The following is a 24,896-nucleotide window of genomic DNA, read 5'->3' as shown; positions in this document are numbered from 1 at the left end:
TATAGTATGGCATTTTCGGCTGGTTTTTTTTGCTGTGCCATATTATGGTGTTTTGGGCCATTTATGCAACATTTTATGCTATGGCATGGCTCAGTATGCTATATTATGCAGTTTTCAGCTGTTTTTGGGACTTGTCATATTTTGAGATTTTTGCTATGGCATTTTCGGTTGTTTTTCGACAGGCCATTTAATGGTGTTAGCAACATTCTATGCTGTAGCATGTCTTGGCACGCTATATGACACAGTTTCCAGCTGTTTTTGGGACATGTCATATTTTGACTTTCTTCGTGATTCTATATCATTGCATTTTCAGTAGCTTTTTCGACTGCTATGGTCTCAGCCCGCTATTTTTTGTGGATTTCACCTGTTTTTGGAACATGCCCTTGTGGTGGAAATTACAGTAATTCAATTCAAAGAAGTGAATGAATAAATGATAAAACAAAAACAGCTGTCTTTTGTTTATTTTAATGACGTAAAAATAATTTAAAAAGAAAAGGGTTTAACAGAGTCAATCTATTTCAGCTGAAAGGACAGAACTCAGACACCTAGTGTACTGAGTGAGTCTGATCAAGAAGATCACATTCAGTCACATATTTATAATTGCAAGCACAGTGTAAGGAAAATAAGGGAGGTTACCTCTGCTGAGATGAATATATAAAGGTAAAGGACATTTTTTTGCCTCTACAATTCCTCCTGTGGCCATACTATGGCCATAACCTATCTACTAAACTATTACATGTTTAAGCAAACACTTCATGAAATGAAGCTGTTTTTGTAGAACTTAGACATTCTGATGTGGATGGGCAAGCATGGGGAAATTACTATTTACACTCAAGTGTCAAGGTCTTCATCAGGTTTTTCATGATAATGATAAGGTGGAAGCCATTTGGGAGACAAATCTGAAATGTGGAATCAAAAAAATCTAAAATTTCTGTTTTTTTAATTAAAGACAAAAAAAAATAAAAATCTGGTGTGTGGCTGTCCTTTCAGTAGCCCTGACAACAACACCTCTGACATAAGGAATAATGACTCACTCTAACAGGGCAAACACTACCATAGAGACATTAAGTACATATACAACAGCCAGGAAAAATGATTTCGATTAACATTAAGTCAAACCAGTCCATCATAAATGTTGTGTCTGTTACAGCATTCCTTTTCAGTTCCTTGGTGAGCATTTCTGGTTTGGTCACTGTCTTTGTGAATGAACCGTTCGGTGTATTCTGTGTTGAGGCAGTGCCGTTATGTGAATCGGATGTGTAACTGTCATGGGCAAAATTGAGAAGGAAACACTAAAATTACTGCAAGGAGGAACAAGAAGGATAAAGAGCACCTGAGGTGACACCTGGTATGTTGAATGGATGCCAGGGTCTGGAGGATCTGGGATCCATCGCTGATCCCTCGTTGGTGACACAGATGTCTACTGCTGTCACTTAGGTGGTAGCTTGGCACGATACATGTAGTACGAGGGCGCAGTTGTCACCCCTCACTTATTGCATTGTTTCGTTAGTGTCCTCAGACAGTATGCCAATACTGTCATCCTAGATCTTTTCCTGAAGTGTGCGTTGGTCACCTTAGGAGCAGCGATCCGCCTACACTCCTGACGAATCCTCAACATGTTGCGGTGACTTTTAATTTGCTCTGGGAATTAGCAAATGTATTTGGAAATTGAATGGAGGGCCCTGTGTTGTCTGATGGTTCTGGGACAAGTTTAGAATGGCTGGCGTGGACCCAAGTAGCCTTTCCTGCGACCTTTACAGCTGTTTCAGTGGGGAGCACCTGGAATGGACGGTGATATTGTCTCTGCTTCCATTGACACCTCCTGTGGTCTTTAATGAGCACCCAATCGCCTGGTTTCTGGTTCTGAAGCACCGCTGTGGCTGATGAGGGCACTTTTCACCTGAAAATGCAAAATGCAACGCTAACAGAGAAGCAAACATATGTTTGATTCTTATACAATGGCACATTTGAAAAAGCACTGGTGGAAGTGTTTTAACAATTTCATCCCATCCCCGTCGCCAAGTTTGTGGTAGAAATTACAGTGTTTCCATTCAGAGCTGTGAACAAATAAATGATAAAACAAAAGCAGCTGTCTTTTGTATATTTAATGAAGTAAAGAGAAAATAAAAAGACAAGGGGTTTAACAGAGTCAATCTGTTTCAGTCGCACAAAACTCAGACAGCTAGAGTGTACTGAGTGAGGCTGATCAAGAAGATCACATTCAGTCACATATTTATATTTGCAAACACAGTGTAAGGAAAATAAGGGAGGTTACCTCTGTTGAGATAAGGTTTACTGGAACAAGGAATGTTTGTCTCCTTTTCCCTGCAACAGCAAGTTTTCTAACTCACAAGTGAAACTTCCAAGGACAATTAGTCAGATGATTTTACACAAGTTCATATAAGTTCACTTCAGGATTTTTCATAAGTTTATATAAGGTAATTAAGGTGAATGTTTAAGGTAAATATAAGGTAATCAATTTGAATATATAAAATTCTATGCTATGGCAAGCAGGCTGTTTATTATGGTGTTTTTGGCCGTTTTGCAACATTCTATGCTATGGCGTGTCTCAGCACACTATTTTATGCAGTTAACAGCTGTTTTTGGGAAATGTTATATTTTGACATTTTTCGCCATACTTGAGTGTGGCATTGATGGTTGTTTTTACGATATGCCATATCATAGTGTTTTTGGCCATTTTTGCAATATTCTATGCTGTCTTGGAACGTTATTTAATGCAGTTACCATCTGTTTTTGGAAAATGTCAAATTTCGCCATTTTTCGCAATCATATAGAATGGCATTTTCAGTCATTTTTTGGACATGACATATTATGGTGTTTCCTGCCGTTTTTGCAAAGTTCTATGCTATAGCGTGTCTGGGCAGGCTGTTTCATGTGATTTTCATCTCTTTTTGGGACATATCAAATTTTGACATTTTTTGAAATACTACATTATGGCATCTTTGGCTGTTTTTACGACATGCGATATCATGGTGTTCTTGGCCATTGTTGCAACATTCTAAAACTGCTTTATTCAGTGTTTTTACCTGTTTATATGAGCGTGCTTGATTGTTTCGTAGAGGGGGACACCTCTATGGAAAATCTCTCCTAGCTCCTAGTAAATGCTTTATAGAGGGAATTTTGCCTTGGAGAATCTTGAGCTGATTGCAATCTGCAAATTCTCACAACTAGACAACACTAAATCCCCTTAACTCTTATACAATCCACCTTTAATGTAAACTAAAAATGATATAGAGCAGTACATCTCTCCCCCTCTCTCTTCCCCTATCCCTTTCTCTTTCCTTTTTGTCATGATTGTATTTCAACTGTTATTAACGACATCTATTGCTCGTCTGTCCATCCTGGAAGAGGGATCCCTCATCATCCTCTGCCGCTCTTCCTGAGGTTTCTTTCCCCACCCCATTACAGGGGTTCTTTTTTGGATGTTTTTCCTTAGGTGATGTGAGGGTCTAAGGGCAGAGGGGTGCTTTAAGGCCCTCTGAGGCAAACCGTGTTTTGTGAAAATGGGTTTTATAAATAAAATTGGCTTGAACTGACTATGACAAATGACAGAAAACATAAATGTGCCAGGCATGACTTGCTTAAAACACCAGAAAATATCTGTGTTGCTGCAGCTTGTCTGTGTCTGGCATCTGTTTCCTCACCCCTTGTTATGGTACAGTACGTACAGTACAGATGTTTCACCCTCAACCTAGATCAAGATGGAAAGCATATCAAGCACAGCAGGCACTTTGCTGCCTTAGGGTTAAAATTTTCAGCTCCATTCAGCAAACCCTTTATGTTTAGGGATGATAATGCATTTGGTGTTTATGTACTATATCATTTTCTTTTGTACTCTCCACTGGATATACAGTGCAGAAGTAAATCAACTCCTCTGTAAACAGAGTTTTCTACCCCTCTCTCCTCAGGGAAAGTCCAGGAAATGATGAGGGAAAAGGGGATCGCGAGAGACATTTCTGAAAGCACTATTGAATAAAGTGTCTACAAACTGTCACAGTCGGTCTTGTGTAGTTCACTATTGGCACAGCATGACACTGACACTCCACCATTTTCTCTTTAGTTTAGAGTAACTGTCTGTCTTTTCTACTTGCCTGACAGCTGTGTTTAAGCAGAAGTGTCAAAAATGTTTTAATAATGGTAAATAACTGCCTTAAGGTAAAAAAAAGAACAATATGTGGTATTTTCTCATTAAGAAGCCTCTGTCTCTTTTAGACATATAATTGACTGCTTGCTTCCATCCAACCAGCCTATTGCTGTAACTGCTCACTGAGTTGAACTATTGTACACCAAATGCTAACCCCCCCATGACATCATTATATGGGCCGGAGCCCGAGAGCGCTTTTCCATTCACATTTTAAATTCAGTGATTCTTTTGACACAGCATCCCCCTAACAAAGTCAACTGGCCAAAGAAAAATGACAGCTTATCTCTATTTTTCTAATAGATGTATTCCCATTCTAACTCTAATTAATGGATAAAGCAGCTACAGCTGACAGCAGCCTTTTGATGTAGGGCTATCAGAATGTAATAAACCCCCGCGGCTGAGTTTTTATTAGCCGGTGTTTTGATATAGAGAGCTGAGCTGAGGTTAAGCGGCTCCTTTGGCCCTGTGTCGGTGAAGGAAGCCTGTCTAATGACGCTGATTCCACCTTCCACTCCATCCTAATCTCACACACTTCATTTATGATAATCAACTTATTTTCGCCAATTTTCATCCAAGTCTCAAATGTACTCTTCCCTAATAAATCCACACTCAGCTTCTCTCACTCTGTAGTTCTATTCCTCTTTGACAGCTGTCAGTCACACGCAGACAGATGGTAGCTTATACTGAGACCAGATACAAATATGTGACATCTGAAATTCTGCACCAATGCCAGTTCTTTCTAACAGTTACCCTTGGCTACCTCTGAACGAATACTATGCCGATACAAAACTGAAATGTATTTGCATGATCAGGTTAGTGGATGTGCATTGGGCCCAGTCCCATTTCACTTTTTACCCCTTGTTTTCAAGTTACACCTTGCATGAAAATATATAAAAATGCGGATCTGTCATACACAAATCAGCTATGACAATGTTACATTAGTTAGCTACTGAGCTAGCAGCATCAGCATACTAGTGATTACTGTGTTCTGCTTCTGCTTTTTATAACGTAAAGGATCATAATACAGTGTAACAGCATTGAAAATGTATAATATGATGATTATTGTAATTTTGAAATATTTATTAAAGATACATATATATTTGTGTATTTCTTTTGTTGCTGGTATGGTAATCTTTCTCATGATTTCTCAGTTTGAAGTGTATCTCTGACAAACATCTGTTTGAAGGGCCACGTAGCTCTTAGACTTTACCCTACTGCTTTGTTGCCACAAGAGTCTGGACACCCTGAGCCTAGAAATGAAATGGAGGGGTAAGAGCCAAGTGGCAGGGTCAAGGGGTGTATGCCTCTCAGGTTGAGGCCTTGATTGCCCCAGAAAGGACCACAAAACAAAAATGTTTTGACTGTCATGAATTACTCTGTGGAATATTATGAGCCAGACTAAATTTATTATATCACCTACAGTAATTTACTGCAAGGGTATAAGACATTCAAGATAATGGATGCACAAAAACCTCTCTCACCCAAAAAACAAAAATTTACCTTGCTCAGGCCTTCATCTGCAATATTTAGTTATACCCAAGTGTTGAATTGAAATTCATGTTTGCCTTCTGCAATGCTATTGCCAAGTAAGCCTGGACAGGTCTACCCGCCCGAAAAACTTTCTGAGAAAATACCTCACTGATCCTCTCTGCTCCATATATCTATTTTTTACAGCACTGAGTCTGGTCCAGGTTGCCAGAATAGCATGAAAAACTAAACTAAAGACAGTACAGTACTGTAACACAGACTGACACCTGAGGCGGCTGCGAGGAGAAAAGATGGGGATAGGATATGAAACCAATGCTTATCTGATGCAGATCACATGTGCCAACATGGTCCTTAATGCAGGCAATGCTTCCTTAATGAGCCAGGCTCTATAGCTGATACTGGGATACTACTACTAATGATTACCAAAGCTCCGTAATGGATAAATGCAAAGCTAGGGCTGGAGAATGTATTTCTTTAAGAGTCTGTGTCATACAGACACACATAGTTATTTTGGAAGAGTTGATAGGCTTGCGTGAAACTGTCTGCAAGCTATTTCACATTCACTCTAGTATTTAGTACCAGGCAGTGACAATTCCCACACAGGATACCGTTCAGATTTATGGCTCACAAACATAAATGGGTTGCACCGCACAAATCAGTTCTTTGATAGAGCTTTGCTATTTACATAAAATGGCTCCACAAAAAAATAAAAAATACTCCAACTTACCCATTGGGATCTCTGTTTGGGATTCCAGTTAGATTTGGTATCTGCTGCTGTCTGGTGCTGGCAAACAAATAAAGAAAAAAGATGTACCATTACTTAAAGGCAGACATACATCTTGAGAAACTGCATATAAGAGATGTCTTTATTCAATTAAAAAAAGATTTAGAACAGATTTTGGGGGAAGTAATTCAAACACAACTCACACAGACTATTTCTTCGTCACAGTTGTTTTGTTTACTCTCTTTGTCTCTGCTGAGTTCTCTTGAGTGGGAGTCGATTAGCCCTGACACACCAAGTCAACGGTCAGCTGTTGGTCAGTATCCCACATCACTGGCCCTCTTGGGCCCTTGACGGCTTTTTTCAGCCAGTTCAGCATGTTGAACTGGTTTTGGAGATGACAGAGCCCATCTGTGAATGAAATCTCTCTGATTGGCAGTTCAGGTCAGTATAGTAAGAGAAAGGTAGCTGAGAAAAGGAAAGGCCTTTGCAACTTTTTTTCCCAAAACACAGGCAATGTAAGGTGACGCAACAGTTAGCGGATTTTGGTTTGGTGTTTCTGAGTCTAAAATAATGTTTCTGAAAGGCAGTTGCATTTTGAATCCATTTTTAATGATACCCAATGAAAATGCCTCTAAAACTTTAAGGGGAGTGGAAACAAGCTGTGACAGCAAAACTGGCATATTATCACCTTTTAGGTTGATATGGCTAACTTGCAGAAGCCGAGAGTTGCACATTTGCACACATCCAGCAGTTACTGAGCAACATTATCATTCATTTGGAGTGTTTGATGTACACTCTCTTTAAGCTCCGTAAAGTCAAGGATAGCTGCAGATTCAGCCGACAATACCCTGTACACCTTTCACTATGTTGCATTATCATTTGATACATATTTATAGAAAAAATATCTATTATAGCCAATGAAAATACTTTGGTAGTCATAAATCCCTTACTTGTGCTACTTGTATGATACATCATGCATGACTGTCTTTTTTTTTTTGTTTGTTTTTTTGTTTATTAACATGAATCAAGAGAGGGTTGGCGCATAGCAGATTGATTTGCAAACTAGATAGCCAGAGAGGGGTGGCTTGAATACAGTGATGTGCATGTAGAGTTACTTAAAAAAGATCAGTTTTTCACATTTGACCATTTTTAACTAATTTCACACATAATTTTGTTGGGATCTGTTGGTGTGTATTGATGTAGCCATTATCTCTGAACCCTTTCTTGTATATATTGAGTAATCTGTAGATCCTAATACAGTAGTGTGGGATGAATGTGCTTTCTTATATCTTTAGGGTATAATCTGTCCCCCCAATCCCCCAAAGGAATTACACGCCTGGGATATATAGCTTGTGGCCAGGCCTAGTTTTGCCTTAAGGGTAATCAATTTTTAAAAAATTGATCTAAAATTAATCAGTAGTTAGTAAAAGGAGGCCGAGATAGGAGTGATAAATGCAATGTTGAAATGGTTAAGCCTAGAGGCTGCATTTTTGACCAGTTGCCACAACTCTTGTTTAGAAAGGAATGAATAAGATAAAAGCATGGATAACTTTCTAAAGGGCATCAGAGTATAAAAAAGACTGTATTCTGGAGATATTTCTTAAATTAGCAGGCAAGACTGAACAACTACTATAGCTGGAGCAGAAAAAAAGATCTACATTGAATAGATTAAGGGCTACAAGCATTTCTGAATTGTTCTAATGCATAAACGGTCCAGTGTGTGGGAAATAGGGTGCTATATTGGTTGAAATGGAATATAACATTACATAATAGCCTTTCCTATGTGTAAGATCACCTGAAAATAGGACTTTTTAGGTTTTTGTCATTTTGGAATAAGCCATTTATATCTACATAAAGAGCAGGTCCTAGTCTACGGAGTGCACCACCACGTTTCTACAGTAGCCCAGAATGGACAAGCCAAACACTGGATCTAGATATGGCCATTTGTGTTTCTACATTTTGATCTTGTCCACCATGGTTTGCAGCCCCTAAGGGACGAGCAGAGTCGTCAAAACCCTTTTTTTTTTTTTTTAATGTGAAACTGCTGTATTCAGTGTTTTACCAGTTAAAATAACCTTGGAGGAGACCTCTGCCGATAATTCCACTCCCGATAAAAACCTTCTTAACCCCCCCAAATTTTACACACTTTGGACCTTCAAACCCAACTAATCTGGTGTTCAAATGAAGAGAAAATTAACTTTGTCTGTTGTCTAAAAAATCATCTAAACAGCTGCATGTTGAGCTTTTTTAAGTCTTTATGTTGCAAGAGATTTGGGAATTCAGAATTCCAGTGGTCACATTATCTACTATATATTGTCTATGTATACTGTATGTGTGTGTGTGTGTGTGTGTGTGTGTGTGTGTGTGCATACGTGTGCACCAATTTGTGTGTGTGCATGCATATGTCCATGTCCATGCTAATTAATTGGGACAGGAACCAAGGGAGAGTGGATCTCCAGCTGCTCTTCCCCGCCTCTGTACCCCTGGGTTAACTCACTCCTCTGAGACCAATAAACACGCATGCACACACACACACACACACACACACACACACGTACACACACACACACACACACACACACACGAAACAGAGACAAAGAAAGAGAGAGGGGATGGTAGTGTGAGGGAAAGAGAACAAGAGGTTAAGACTGATAGAGTTTAGAAGAGACAAAATGGGAGTGAAAAGTGACATTTGCAGCTCCACATAGACCACTGAACTTGCTGTCAGAATCTTATTGAGAAAACAGCCCCCAGGATACTACTATGGGAGCTTGGTACTGAATACAAAACTGCACTGTCGCTGTCACTACGCACTTTAGATGAGCAATGACCAGTGACACTTTGACTTTGGCAGGCCACAATAACCAACTGAAAATAATCACATAGCACAATGGAGCTTCCTTTTTTTCCTTAAAGTGATGGTAGCTCTAACTAATGTTAAATTCACATTACAAAACTTGTAAATGTCAGACTGATGTATTTTTCACACAAAATCAGAGGAACAGGAACAGGAAGTTGTAAACTACAAGATCCTTTACCAGGAGGAATCCAAAATGAGAGTGTGATGTGATTTGGGATAGTCACTCCACTTTTTAACCTGCTGGTCGGACTGGTGCTTAGTAGAAAATATCATGGGTTTCGGCAGGAAAAGTAAAAAATTGACAAAGCAGCATTCCAAGTGAAATGGGGTACACACTACAAGAAAATCGGGTTTCGATTTGAAATTGTAAATATTAAACATGTTCAATATTTAAAACCGTTAAAGCTGTCATTATTTGTCGCCGAGTGTGTGGTCTCTCACATTTTCTAAATCAGTTAAGATTTCATAAAATCGTTTAGTGTGAGCCAAGCATAAGTTACTGACATTACATTGAATAGTCCACCCTACACCTTGTTCCACTCTCTCTGCATCTCTCTCTTTCTTTCTGTGTTTTTGTCTGTCTGTCTCTGTCTTTCTCACAAGCACACACACGCACACACACACACTTTAGGGTTGCACCACAGTGCTCAGTCCCTGTCTCTGTCCTCAACCCATGTGTTGCACTCTCACTGGCTGTACCTCGCAGACAAATCCCCTGATAGGTCCAGATATTTAGCCTGCCAGTTATCTAGGGTCTGTCTGTTATGCATCGGCAAGCCTGTCAGCTCTTGCCTTTCAGTTCACACATAACGTTCGAGTGCAAAGCCAATGCCAATTTGCCTCTGATCTGGCTTTTTGTTAAGGAGCTGAAAAACTGTTGGCAATTGGAATATCAGGGCTAAAGTTGTGAAGTGTGATGTAAGTATAACTGAAACCAGGAACTGTGGTGGTATGGGTTCCAAACCACGCAAACATTTAGAACCATTTCACACCTTAAGCACCTTGAAACATTACTTTAGAATTTTGTTCATTTCAGACTATGCACAAAACAGTAACACACTCAGAGGAAATGATTACAAAAACTAACTGAAAATTTTGTCGAGGGTATTTTTCCTTGCCTGTGTCACTGAGGGTTTGGGTACAATACAGTACTTTTAATATAGCACAGCACTTTGTTATGAAACTATAATTAGCTGATAATAACAGAATCATCATTCTTAATGCAATCTAGATTAGATTTGGAGGTATTTTCTGGCAAACTGATTAAAAAAGTATCTCCCGTGTCTGCATGCACTACATCCACACTCTTCTCCCTTCTCAAACTCCCTTTTCTATCTCTACGTGGGAAGATGTACTCTGCCTCTGCATAGATTAAGTTTTGCTTGAAATTCATAAATCTTAAGGTTAAAATTTGCTTCAGAAAAGTGATAAAACATCTACTTTAGTCACTTTCTAAAGTTCACAGCAGCCCACTTCCTGTACAAAGCCTAGAAGAAGTGGAAAAAAAGAGTGGGCAGGTTTTTCAATAAAAAATGTAAAGTTACACCAGTATTTTCACTATAGATGACACCTACAGGTAATGTCCAACAAATTGGTGATCATTTCATTCCAAGTGTGTGTGTGTGTGTGTGTGTGTGTTGCCATAAAAGCAACTGTCCATGTCTGCACCCTCTCAGTAACTAATTCATTCCCTCCCTTTTTGGCCCCTGCTTTAATCAAATGTTGTTTGGGTTTTGGTTGTCTCAGGCTATGCACTCTCTCTGTTTGCATCCCACCTGGCAGGTCAGAAGGACACTCGGAGTGGTCATACTCTCTCTTGGCTTTGACTACCACTGCTATGCTGATGATACCTAACTGTTCTTGTTAATTATGCATCAGCGGTTGTTGGACCAATAACTCGAGGGGATGTCAACCCACCCACCAAAAACCAGCCTCTATCTGGAGAAAACTGAGCATCTCTTGCTTAAACAGGAGAAGATGCCCCCATTAAGATCTTTCCATTGATAACACTAAGGGGATGCCTGCCGGTGAGTGTGACCAAAGACAGCAAGCTGTCATTCTCAGCAAAGTCCAAGCAGTAGAATAGAAAGATGCAGCACAGATGCTCATCCAGGTTCGTAGAAGGTCAAAATGCCATCTCTGCAAATATTGTAAGTGAGTATGATTAAATGAAGAAATGTTTTGAAAAAATATACTGAAACAGTCTGCCTATAATGTAATAAAATGGTGAGAAAGTTATGTAGCCAAATAGCTCAAAGCCCAGACTAGCATGTTTTTACATTTTAAGCAATAAGGACTGATGGACATGTACTGTTCTTTTGAGTCTTCAATGCCAAACTTGAGAAATATTCAAAAAACTCTATACAGTATTCACTTACAGAAAAAAATTAATAAATAAATAAAAAGAAAAAAGATGCACGATGGTGGGGGTGTCAAGATAAGTCTTTTTGGCTACAGTCTAAAAGAGTACTTAGTATTATTTCCTTAATTTCCTGAATTAAAAAATATATATATAATTTCTCTACAAGACACAACTACTAGACTAGTCCTATAAAGCTCTGTTTAGATGCAAACAGTCCTCAGAATTCACTGGTGTCTGACGAGAGAAAGTCACCCTTGCATCACGGCCCAGAATCACACCATACCTGTTTTGTAGACACCCAAAACATGATTTATTGTCATCTTGCTTCTTGTCATGGTTACCGCGGGCACAACACAATACACTACATTAGAGATCCTTTAGATCTTATTAACTTATTGAAGCCCATGGTTATTTTTTTTCAGGCACCAAGATGTGAAGAAATAGTGTCTCAATGTTTTATTCAATTTGGTGCCTGTGATAAGAAGGTATATAGATTTTGAGACACCCTCTCCCTCTCTCTCTCTCTCTCTCTAACTTGAAAACATGAAGCAGCAGACAATCTCTTACCAAGGTCTTTTTCATTGCCCCAAGCCAGCTGTAGCATAGGGCCAGCTAATCAAGGTCCTGTCCCTCATCTGCTTACTGTAGCACCTTTTCTCCCTCTTCAACAGGATGAAATAAATTCAGACGTGTCAGATGTGGTCTCCTTTTAAATAACCTGTAGGGAAGTAGAAAATAGCAGCAGAGTGGATTACTAAGTATGTGTGCCCCCTACTCTGCTGAGCATATTGATGTTATCCGTTGGACTCTGACTCATATTTAATCATGTTTGACAAAGGGGAGTGCAACCATTTTTGTACAACTGCCTGTGCCTTTTATGGAGCAAGCTAAAAAAAAAAGGAGGTTTAAGTTCATGGAAATCAACAAATAGGGCCCGTAGATGAGCTCCACTGCTTCTGATGGCAGCATCATCTATCACTGTCATTTAAAGGGCTCAGGGAGAAGAAGGCTTGGATTACTCTAAAGATAGCCAAGATAGCCAAGATAGCCCCAGATGGCCAAAACTGATCTTACAGTACAGTGAGAGTAGCTCCATGTGTATGTGGCAAAACTGAGACAGGAATATGGGTAATAAATAGAGACAGTGGCTGTAACGACACAACATTTCCTAAAAGAATTTTTTGTATTATATCTAATTAAGTTACGTAGGTTAGGACTGGGACAAGTAAATATGGTCACTACGTATCTCAAAATATTTAAAAGTTTATTTAAAAAAGAATTTTACTGGGAGAGTGCTTCTTCACGTATAGGTTTCAAAAACAGGTGCTCTTTGGATTCAAGGACTAAAATGATCAAAAAAGGAGAGAGGGGTTAGACTTCTTATTTCTTTTGTCAAAAAGTCAAAATAAATAAACAATACTAAGGCACACTGTTTTGCAAATGTTAAAAAGTAGTTAAAGTAATAAATAGCCTTAAAGCCTCTGCATTTCAGCTTACAGACTTCATCAGGGCATGTAAAAACCAGAGGTAGCTCACAGATAGTGATGTGAGGTGCCAGGCAATCAGAGTAGCACTACATAATTGTCACAGGTGCAATTAATGAAATGAGTTTTGACACACTCAGGTGAACTACAACAAAGTACTTGTGTGCTCAAGACCAGCAAATTTATCACATGACATCAGATGTAGTATGCAAAGTTACATAAAAGAAATATCAACAAATAAATTAAAATATACAAACATGTTCGGGTTGCATGAATCCTCAGTATGCTCCAATGTTTCACTGAAGCTGATCACCTGTAATGAAAAGAGAGATGACAAGGTTATGACTAGCTTATGGTTATGTTTAGAAAACACAAGCACATGGCAAACAACACTGAATGTCAGCAAACGCACATAGTGGCATGGATGGTTAGGTTCAGGCAAAAAGGCACATGGTTAGGTGTAGAAAAAGACACACATTCAGACGGGAATAAAAAAACATGAAAGTTAGGTATCTGTTGGAACAATCCACCATCCCTCCCACCCGCCCAATAAGGACCCTCATATTATGTCATCACCAGAAACGCTTCAACCTGACGCCGTCTATCATGCGGACCTGACAGTTTCCATCCTGCCGTGTTTTCAACTGATGCTGACCATACACGTATCAGGCAGGTGCCGTAAGGCTTTCTGTCGGTGAATAACAACACAGTGAGTGTTTCTGGCCTGCTGTGCTTTCAGCTGACAACATACAGCAGCGTATGATCCATTTATTAATTCATTCATTCACTGTCCATAACCTCTTGTGCTCGTAAGGGTCGCGAGGGGGCAGGAGTCTATCCCACCTGTCATTGGGCGAGAGCGGGGGAACACCCTGGACAGGTCATCAGATTACCGTAGGGCTGACACAGAGACAAACATTCACGCTCACATACACAACTATGGGCAATTTAGAGTCACCAATTAATCTGACCTGCATGTCTTTAGAATGTGGGAGGAAGCCGGAGACCCCGGAGAAAACCCACACAGACACATGGATTATGCAGACATGAAATGTGGTTTTCGGCTTGGGATCTTACGCCAAAGGCATTGCAACAGCAGCAGTATTTGCCGACTACCAAATAGGAATGGACAGGTTATATAGGAATTACTGGCTCATGATTATATACATGATTGGTTACGTACACATTTTGGTATATTACTTTTTGCCTATAAGGTATGCCTATACTACATAACAACAGTGAATGAGAACAGCCTGAATAATGGCAATAAAAAGCAAATATTTTTAACAAATCTTGGTTGCTTAGCAGTAGAGGGCTCATCACATTTTGAATGTCATTTTGTCTGCTGTGTCATCTCAAAGAGCAAATGTTCATTTAAAATAAAAAAGAGAACTTGTGACATTTCCACTGTCAATCACCTAAACAGCATAAAAGCTGTATACAAAATAGACACTCCCATTACCACGACAGTGCTGACGAGTGGATTTTGCAGAGGAGCTCTTTGGCCCCACTCAGAGTATTCGCTTATGAATATCATTTAGACAGGGAAAAAATCATTTTGAGGCATTATGAAACCATCCACTTCATGTGGTATTTTTACTTTGTTTTGTATAGTCATTACTAAAGCCTCTGTATTACAAGCAGACAGGAAGAGGCAGAAAAGAGAGAACTGAACTCTTGATAACGTGGGTGGGCATTACCACATCGAGAGGTGGTTGACAGGTTCAAAAGCCTTCAGCTTACTCCAAAAAAGTCGATTGGATATTGAAAAAGCAACGACACATTATTATGTAAGTACACATTACAAGCAAAAACACATTTTCCCCTAAGAGTGCCATATGCCGCTCAATTATACAAAGCTGCCCTGAGTCTGTTACAGAGAGAGATAGTTGCAGATGCGGAAAAGGATGCAAAAAAAAGCTTGCCTTGACCTTACAATATCAGCATGCATGCAGTCTTTTATTTATCTGTGTCTAACAATAACAGTGAGATCCTGCACAACAAGGCAGATCCCATCATCACTCCTCTCCAACCATTCGTCTGGATTTACAGTCAACACGACCTGATGAGTGAAGTGCTCCCGTGTGTCAGCAAACAATTTTATTGAAGAGCAAATACTCTCGGTGCACCATTAAGGAACAAAAAACATAAGGGACTGTCTCTGTTAACCCTGCTGGTGCCCAAACATCAGTCACGTGTAAATGTATACATTTACAATACTAAGCAATTCAGTAGTACAAGAATACATTAAGGGAATGAGGCGAATGAAGATGAAGTTTTTTGTTTTGCTGATGACGAGATCCTTTACGATGGTTTCTCTAATGAGCTGTAATAAGCAGCAGTATAATATTAACTAGATAGGATAGACAGATAGATAAGAGGGATAATGAGAGCAAATCGAACATTATATCCATCTCTCTCTCTCTCTCTCTCTCTCTCCATCTCTCCTTTTCCAGAGTGAGGAGGAGGCAGCTTCTGTCCTTCAATAGGTCAACTTATAATGTACTGTACTCCAGTGGCTCCAAAGTTAATTTTTTATCAACTACTGTGGAGGTGGATGGTCTGAACATTGGATGCCTGGGATCTGCACAACGTGCTCACACCAATAGTTGATTTAGATTGTCTGCTATAATGTCTGGTTTCGTGGGTTGTTTGCAATAATTTCATAAATACAAGGTTTCTCAGTATTAAATCCAGACCACACTATTCAAACTGCCTGGATCACTTCACACGCTTCAGTGTGATGCTTCACTGCCATGTGAGTGAGCAGGAGCTTGAGAATACCAACATCAAGACCCCTGCTCCAAGCAACAACACCCTGTCCCCCACGATGATCTGCTGAGACAATGGTTCCTTTATAGATCATGACAACATCTCATCATCAGCATCCTACAGGAGCCCACTCCCCTCCAGTCACTCTGCTTGGGATTCCCACAGGTGATGTCACAGCGGGCTGTAAAAATGTGGTATTTACTGCTGAAGCTACCAACAAACTGGATGTGTTGGGCTTCTTGTTGTTTTCCCCTCTGCTAAATGCCTCCCCTCACTGTCTCTGAATGACATTTTGTACTGCAGCATCGACCATATTAATAATCATTCAAATGGTTGCTGTGGCTGCCTGATGTCTTGCCACAGTAGGCTCTTGTTACATGTTGCTGGGACCCGATACCTGAAATGGACTGGGATGATCTCTATGTAGCCCCCGTCGTCATGTAGAGTTTCTTCTGTTTGTGTGTTGGCATGTTGTATTGAACACACGGCCCCCATTAGATGCACTGAGTAGCTATTTGTGTGCTTCAAGGATTGCTTGTCTTTTAACCGCAGCAAGGTTAGGTCATGGCTCTACCCGGTTTGGTCACATACTCGCTAGGTTGGCTGGGGCCCCCTGCTTCTCCTCTGCAGCAGTCTAGGTTGCTGTGGCAACTAAACTTTAGCTGGTTAGGAACGGTGTGGCTGGGTTGATGTTATGTTGCACCCGGCGCTCATTTGTCAGGCTCCACCCACAAAGTGCACAGGGGAGCAGAGCCTCAGTGAGATACAGAATGAAGGTTATAATATTGTAACCCTAGTTCTAATAGCATGGATGGAGCCCTCTACCAAGGGGCCCTGTTGTTCCGAAACCGCACGCTGTAGAAGGTGTAGGATGGCAGAATAATTTGCCTCATATATGGTGGGGTCTACACATATTCAGGTAGGTGTGTGCTGATTGGCTGACTGCGTTTATACGATTCTCAGTGTGCTCGTTACTGAAGGAGAGTATTACCCATTGAGTTAAGTATAGGGTTCCGCCTGTGCCAATAGAACTGGGATAATGCTTTGAGAACCAAATATTTCACAAAGATTACTTTTGCTGTATCTCATTCAGGTGTTACCAGTCCTTAAATGTGAATTTACAATTAACACAAAATGGCGGGTGCACAAAATGCTAGAAAGTAGCTTACAACTTACTCAGAATATTAAAGAGAAACAATGAATAAAATAACCAACGTGAAGTATTATGATGTTTTAACATTTGAAATCTTTTTTAACATTAATTTCATTGACATTAAACACAATCTTATGGTTTTAGTCAGCTCTTACAAAAAATATTCATGTAATCTTTTTAGCCTTATTACAGAGCATGGGTTTTACCACGTCTTATACTTCTAACTTTAAATATTATCATTTACCTTGACTTTATATTGTCAATCACACACTGACCTGATAAAGCAGATTAGCTGACTTACTAATGCAACATTCAGGTCATGCAGCATGTGTGCGGTCCTTTTGCCATCTCCAGTGACACAAAATTAAATAAAAATACTGGGTCGTGTGTTATAGAGGAACAGTACACACTGCCGCCTCCAGACATCCAGTCCTCGAGGACAAGCAGACAGATGTACCAACAGACTGACAGACAGAGTGGTGCCAGGATAAAAAAAAACTCCACCCTCTTTGGCACAACAGAAGGAGGACAGGATTGTCTAGTCACACTCCATGTGTAGAGCGGGATAACCGTCTTATGTAGCTCAGTGATACAAGCCAACCTGGAGATCTGCACACGGAGCCAGAACAAATCAGTACATCCGAACGCACACAAAACATACACAGTGTGATTTGTACGCCATGCTGTTTTTGGAGGTCATTTAGAAAGGGCTTGGAAATCAGTACCCAGTCTATTGTCTGACCTTCAACCCCTATTCTGCCATGGCTTGAGTTCATGTATCTGTGTCCCTACCTCAGTAGGCTGATTGATGCATAATTATGGTATGTTTTTCTTAAATCATCATTTTCTTTGGAAGAATACAGATGACTTGCTCTAACTGTAACTTATGCGTCAACCAACACACTCAAAACAGGTTGCATCTCCTCCAGTATTGATTCCAAAAAGACTTTATGTCTTTGTGTTAGCATTTATCAAAAGAAAAAGGAACCTAACCTTCATTAGACCTCATAATAAAACCGTCATTCAAATCCAAATTTACATCTTAGCAGCCCACGCTGAAATTTTGATGTTTCATAACTCATTTTTAATGAGTTAACAGCAATAAATAAATAAAATATTAAAACAAATACTGAGCAAACAGAAAATGCTGCTTTGGCTGCCTGTGAGGAAACAATGATGGCGCGTTAGCCTTTAAATCAGCTGAGTTGGCTGACCTTTTGGGCTGTGCAACAGATACATGGAACCATTTAGCATAAAGTGTTGTGAATTAGTGGGTTACTTTTTTTTTTTTTTTAGTCTGTTGCTTTTTTTTGACAGCTGTCCTTTTCAGCTATGGAAGAAAAGTGTGCATTACACATTTCTTTTTTTGGCTTAAAGCCTTTCTGTAGGGAGGAAAGGATGGAAATCATACTGAGCGACACACAGAGGCAGAGCCCACATGAGAGTCAGGAAAAGGGGCTTTATGAAGGAAAAAGCATAACTAGCAAAACTCACACTGGAGAAAAGCAGCTTATCTTTTTCCTTTTTTTTCTCCCTCACTCTTCTTATTTCCTACTTATTCTCCTGGTTCCCATGGTAGTGTTGTGTTTTCATGAGCACCTGACTCACGGCAGCTCTCTGGGCTGTGGGGGAGTTATCAGTGAGCCAAGCCAGATGCCCTCTCTCTGGGTAGCTGGCTGCGTACAGTACTGTACCTCTTCTGCCTCTTCCCACACAAACTGTCCGCTGGGCTCCTTACGCAGACTCATCGTAGAGCCACATTGTGTCTCTTCGTTTTTTGTTTTTTTTTAACAATGATGAAAAAAAAAGAAAGCCTTGGGTGTCTTCACTAGATCACTGAGTAGCTGATATCATTAAGTCAATGACTCAGAGTAGTGAGCCGACAACAGCAATGATTCTCCAGCTTTTTTGGCTTGTGAATTCTTAAATAAAATGATCCCCTTTGTGCGACACTTGCCTGCATTTTGCAATTCTAAAGGTTACATATTATTGCAAATTTTCACATAGATACTTGTATTTGGGGTTTCAACTAAAAGACGTTTACATGCTTTATTTTCAAAAAACACATATTTCTCATAATGTCTGCCTGAATGCTCCGTTTTAGCGCCTGTCTCTTTAAAGGGATTTTTTTACATTGTTGTAAGTGGGGTTGTATGGGCTGCTTATGCACAGATAGTATATAACATACAGTAGATGTCAATCAGCATGCCCCCAGTTTGGAGAAGCAGGCTGAAGTCTTTAAACTGTGATTTTCAAAAGGAAAATTAAGCCATTATATGACTTTCTTCAAAGTCAGACTCTATTGAGAAAAAATGATTTAACATCACTGAACACAGGAGCATCTGGTCTACCACTGCCTCAATGTTATTTTGTTTGTGTCACTTTGGCATTTATAAGGGTAATTTTGGATTCACCAAAGTCATACAATAACACAAAATAACGGATCTAGGCCAGTAGCTCCCGTGTTCAGCATGCTTAAATTAATGTTGTTGTCAATGGCTTACACTTGAACCATTTTGTTTTGTTCTTTAGGTGGGACTTTTTTTAGGTGGCTGGAATACTTTTTTTGGTGACCTCCATCCACAGCAGTACATTGCTTAGCAGCTGTAGTGGACTCCAGCCTGCTTCTCCAAACCGAGGAGGTGCTGGAGGTAATACACTGACTATGGATAAGTACCCCAAACAACCCTGTCACACTTGGGACTGAGGGCCCAAAAGCAGACCGACACAACAGATGTTAGAAAAAAAAATTCACATTCACATTAGTGAACTGTGCAGGAGAATAAATGGCAAGACGCCTGACTGAGTGTTAGGGTGATCTGGGTACCTGTGGTCATCTCCGGCTGGACATGTGGACAGGATGGCTTGCAGGGAATCTGAGAGAGATCACAAAATAGGTCTTAAAAAAGAAGACAAAAAACAGGCAAAAAAATGAAACGATCAGAAACAGAGTTGGACTTCGCTTGCAACAAACTGTGTTCAGCAACAATTCAGCAGGGAATGATTGTAGAGCTGGCTCTTTTGTAGGTTGCAGGCCTGATGGCAGGCTGGTGTGTAGAACGATGAGTGCCACCAGGTGTGGAGAGTGAGGCGTGCAGACAAGGGGTGGGGGGAGAACAAAGGAGAGTCAAAACCAAAACACAATAGGCACACACCAAACATACAAAAGTGACTGGAAAGAGAAAAAAATCACACTCACGCAGACACATAGGAGTGACCTATAGGGCTGATTTGACAAACTGACCTGATCTCTTTCAGTCCCCTCCCAAAAAAAAACCAATCTGCTTTGTGTTTCCGGGTCTTCCACACCTGTGCTCTTGGTATTGCGAGGTCCTGACTACTCGTTTTGGAGGCTCAGTTTCTAAGTACGGTGTTTGCATTTCTTGACGTTTTGAGCATTTTGATAATTTTACAATTGTTACATGTTACCTATACTTGCTTTATAGTAAAAGACATGGATAGCTACTGTTTTACAATATTTTTTGCAGTTCCTCTTTTAAACGTGTTATGAAATTAAATAGAAGTGTGTTACAGTAGAGTATTGCAGGGTGTGCAGCATTGTCATGTGATCTATCTGAGGATGTTGACTTCTGGAAAGCAACTGCTTTAAAGTAAGATACTGCACTGGCAGGCTGAGAGCACTGTTCAGGGAGCAGATGGTTTAATGAGATATGCTGTAATAACAATCTCACTGTCGGAGCCTCTGCCTGCATGAGACTGCACTTACACAGTGGCACAGCAATCATCATGGGCCATGTATTTTTCTATGAAATCACTGCTTTGTAAAATTACAACCAATGCATTCGTGGTCGTAGTGCACAGGGGGTCAGCCTAAAAGTTCAAAGCTATGCATTTCAAATGAATCTTCTCCTTTCCACGCAGCCATTTGGTCACCATAACATGCATAAATGGGCTTGTATAGGGTTCAGTTGGTACAAAACAGTATGATCAGTGCCAGGGTTAGGATTTTAATTCACAGCGGGGCTACTTCGGCTAAGAATGTGTACACTCATTGTACCGTAAAATGCCTCAGTAAACAGCATTGTACAGAACATGTTCCTTCTGTAGCATACTAAAGCACACTGTGGACTTGGGGGGTTCAAAGGTGTGCTTACAGTACAATAGATTCTCCTGAAAAGTCTGACCTGATTTTCAGTTGTCACATAAACAGCCCGCAGATTCACACAAATCCTGTTCAATTATGTAACTCCCTGTTGTGTAAGGGAAGTGAACACGGCCCATCAAGCGTGACGTGACTGGGCTCTTCAACACTTTCCCCTGTACTGTGGGGAAAAGAAATGCATATCAGAACTGCACTTAAATTATATAGAACAACCTGAGAATCCAGGTAAGAGGTGTTCAGTGTTTACGTAGAAAAATGTTGAGTTTGTGTGCTTTTCTAGACATGTCTGAATGCATGAGGAGGGGGTGAAAAGGATGGTTTTACAGTATGAGACAATACTTCCTCCACACATAATGGAGAGCTCTCAGATCTGAAATGATGAACTTTAAATGGTCTGAAAAGGACGTTTTGTTTGTCAGATTGGCTTTCGGTGGCAAGAAAATCACTTAGCACCAACAACTGACGATTCTAGTCAAGTGAATACGAAGGTGTAGGCGTGTGATTACGGTCTCTATCCTGCTGCAAACAGGATTCCCCTTCATATCAGCAATATGCAGGCAAAACACACAGATTTAGGCAGAACAGAACACACAGCTGAGCTCATGTGCAACAGCAGAATTAGTACACCGTAGTAAAAACACCTCATTCATAGCAATTAGTTCTGCTGGTAGATTAGCTGACACTGGCGCATTACATCTTTCTTTCATCTTTCTTACAGTCTGACCTTGAGAAAAAGGTCTGCATCACTATACAAAAGACTCTGACACTTGAGATTTTTTCTATAGGTGAAAAAACACATTCACACCAGAATATGAGGATCTTGGTGCAATGTATAAGCTATTGATCTTATAAGTTGTAGTAGTAGTTTTAGTGGTAGTGTTACATCATTCATTGTACATCCCTGTGATTGAAAGCAACACATACGTCCACTCTCATCCTAATCTCAGCTGATTCATTGGCCCCGTCACAGCCGATGTTGCACCACCATGTGAGAGAGCCCAGTTTATAAATGCCAAGGGCACAACTCCGTTCATATCGACGCAAACAGAAAGCCGTGCATACAGAGAGTAGAAACCATCATTACCATCTGTCGCTAGCGGCAAATGTATGTTAGTCATTCTCAATTATTAGCACTGTGCAATTTTCTTGTCTTCCAGATGTTCGTACTGTACATGTGTTCCCAGCACATGTGCTAGTGCTAGATTTTGCTGTTACCATTACCCTAGGCACTTTAAGATGGGCTGCTGCATGACTGCACCATGTGCAGTGCAGTAGATTACCTACTGTATTATACGCATGCAATAGAGGCCATCTAGTGGTGTACAGTGATATTTAAATGAATGGCAAATTACAGCTGATGCAAGTGTGTGGATTTGCATAGTGGATATGTGAGCCATGTGAATGTAAATAAGTTGACAATGTTACAGTAAATGAGAACTAAATGACATTCATTTTGATTTAATTTTAATTAAAAATCCATTTCATTCTGTACAATAAAAAATATCCAGTGGTACAATTTATCAGTACTGTTTCTCGAGAAAAAAAACAAAAAGATTAAATAAGTTAAAATCCCCAGAAAACTGTAATTAAAAAATTCTAACAAATAGGCAAAATACAAGTTGTATTCCCAGTCCAAGCAATCTATAAGTAAAGTGAGTCTAATCCTGGAAATCAGGTTTGTGATCGATTCATTTACCTTTCTTTTAAACTAAAATAAAAGTTCACGAAAAATCCCCATAGATTCTAACGCACCTCTTTACCGTAAAACAAATTTGATACAACTGAAAATTAATCTCACACCCCAGTGAGTGTACACAGAAATAATCTGCTCTGATTAGTTTTGCAGCTCAATGATATGCGTGAAATCTCAGCAAAAAAAAAACAAAAAAACAAGACAACATTTGAGCTGTAGATCTGAAGTGCTTGATTCCAAAGATGTGGCAGTTACAAGCCTGCGCTATCACATGGTCCTAAAAACAAAGTCAAAGCAATGGAATTATCCAAAATAATTGGACTATTAAAAACAGGTCACCACGTGAATAGTCAATGTCCTGCAAGCTCAGTTTGACAGTTGCGGTTCTAAAGCCATTAAAGTTAGAAACCTTCCAAATGCTATGCAAAACGCTGAGCCACGTTACCAAAATCACTGTACTTGAAAGATCGAAAGAAAGCCATTAAAAAAGCAATTACATCACTTCTCTTTTTTTTCTGTTTGACAGAATATAAGGCGCCAGGGAACTAAACATTCTTCAGAGTTAGACCTGCGTCACCAAAGAATGATGCAAAATGTCTTGTATCTCACTGCAGAAGGCACATTAAGATCAAATTTGGATGGGATAACCCAAACCAAATTCATAAGTGATTTGGTGTTAATTTCTTTTTTTTTTTTTTTTTTTTGGATTAAATCAAGCTGGAAAAGTGAATGCATCATAAATGTGGATGCAGGTACAAAATGGCTCCTAAATCCTCCAGTCTTTTTAAGGCTTCGGCTTCATGATTGAGGTCATGGTAAGAATTCTGCAAGAGAGAGAAAGGGAAGCATCTGTATGTTATAACACAGCAAACAGAAACTAACCAACATTTGAAGTATTGTAGATGATCGCTACCCACCTTCATAGACTTCATGGTGTCATATCCATAGTAATGGATAGGCTGCCTTTGGCTCTTTGAGTCCGGGTATCCAAAACCAGCAATGTGGACCACATCACAGTAGTTTAGAGCAACAAACACAGCGAGGATACCCGTTGTTGGATGCACTGGCTGCTGAAACAAACATGACTAATTAATTACAGCACATTGCAATAATTTTGTATCTTCTGACAAAAACTTTAAAGCCTCCACTTGTAGGATTTGAACATTTCTGAAATGGGCGACTCCTGGTGGTACTGTTGAAAAAAGGCACTCTAGAAGACAGCCAAAACCCCCCAAAAATAGCACAAAAACTGCACCAAATTCACTGGTATTTTAGCATTTGAACAGGGAGCAGCCTTAACAAAGCAAAGCAGTGATTTAGAGAAATAAAATATATTTTCTTTATTCTTTCACAGCAGTTAAAGCACAAATAAACACACCCACATCTCTGCTCAACCCAGCAGGAAGGTGCTGCACTGCCAGATTTGATGTGAAATCCGCTTGAGCGCATGCTTGTTTGTGAGGCTCAACCTCACCCTCAGTCAGACACACAGACCTGCAGCTTGCATTCACAGAGCAGAGTCTTGTTTTGTTTTAAGTAAAATCCTGCACAGCATGCCTTTTTAATCTTATGTTCTATTCTATTTAAATTCACTATTTTATTCTTCCTTTATTTTAACTGTTTTGCACCAAAACACCAAGTCACATTCCTTGTATAGGAAAATGTACTGCACAATAAAACTAGATTCTGATTCTGATTCTGATTCTTTAAAAGTTTATGGAAGCCCTTGGATTAACATGTTTACCACTGAATATGTTTTTACATGAAAGAGTTGCTAAAATCGACATGCACTCAACATGACCTTATATAAACAGGGAAAAGAGGTTATGAAATGAGCCTTCATGTAAAAAGGCAAAATGCAAATTGCACATCTGTTATGTAGTCAAAGCCAGAGTTGAGTGTTTCACTCAGGCAGAAAACTGCAACTCAAATGCAGCCTCTCATTTTACCACGAGATGGAACCAGAGGGTAACAGAAACTGCTGCTCCTGGCCTTTACTTGCAGCCAGTCAACACAAGCCTTTCCCATGTGCAGAGAACTATCCAGTGACCTCAGCATTAATTATTGCAAAC

At 39.9% G+C, this 24,896-nt stretch overlaps 1 protein-coding gene and 2 long non-coding RNA genes across 4 annotated transcripts in view; all 3 read right to left on the bottom strand.

The window, feature by feature from the left end:
* Positions 1 to 453: 453 nt before the first annotated feature.
* LOC121943765 lies at positions 454 to 7,262 on the bottom strand. Its single transcript, XR_006105866.1, has 3 exons — positions 6,581 to 7,262; positions 6,381 to 6,437; positions 454 to 1,900 (listed from the first exon to the last, which is right to left on the bottom strand). It is a non-coding gene; the product is annotated as an uncharacterized LOC121943765 (long non-coding RNA).
* Positions 7,263 to 11,661: 4,399 nt separating this feature from the next.
* On the bottom strand, positions 11,662 to 22,200 carry LOC121943766. Its single transcript, XR_006105867.1, has 3 exons — positions 19,836 to 22,200; positions 13,341 to 13,396; positions 11,662 to 12,317 (listed from the first exon to the last, which is right to left on the bottom strand). It is a non-coding gene; the product is annotated as an uncharacterized LOC121943766 (long non-coding RNA).
* Positions 22,201 to 22,578: 378 nt separating this feature from the next.
* Positions 22,579 to 24,896, bottom strand: part of st3gal4 (ST3 beta-galactoside alpha-2,3-sialyltransferase 4) — a 30,628-nt gene continuing 28,310 nt past the window's right edge. The window contains exons 11-12 of one of the 2 annotated variants that reach the window (XM_042487370.1): positions 23,742 to 23,894; positions 22,579 to 23,648 (exon numbers count right to left, since the gene is read on the bottom strand). In XM_042487370.1, the coding sequence (XP_042343304.1) occupies positions 23,559 to 23,648; positions 23,742 to 23,894 (243 nt within the window). In that variant the 3' untranslated portion in view covers positions 22,579 to 23,558. The remainder of the gene's footprint in view (positions 23,649 to 23,741; positions 23,895 to 24,896) is intronic. The other variant, XM_042487371.1, reaches the window with a different exon arrangement.

This window comes from Plectropomus leopardus, chromosome 5 (assembly GCF_008729295.1).
Source record: "Plectropomus leopardus isolate mb chromosome 5, YSFRI_Pleo_2.0, whole genome shotgun sequence".
In the NCBI taxonomy this organism is placed as follows: domain Eukaryota; kingdom Metazoa; phylum Chordata; class Actinopteri; order Perciformes; family Serranidae; genus Plectropomus; species Plectropomus leopardus.
This window is presented reverse-complemented; position numbering and strand designations above follow the sequence as displayed.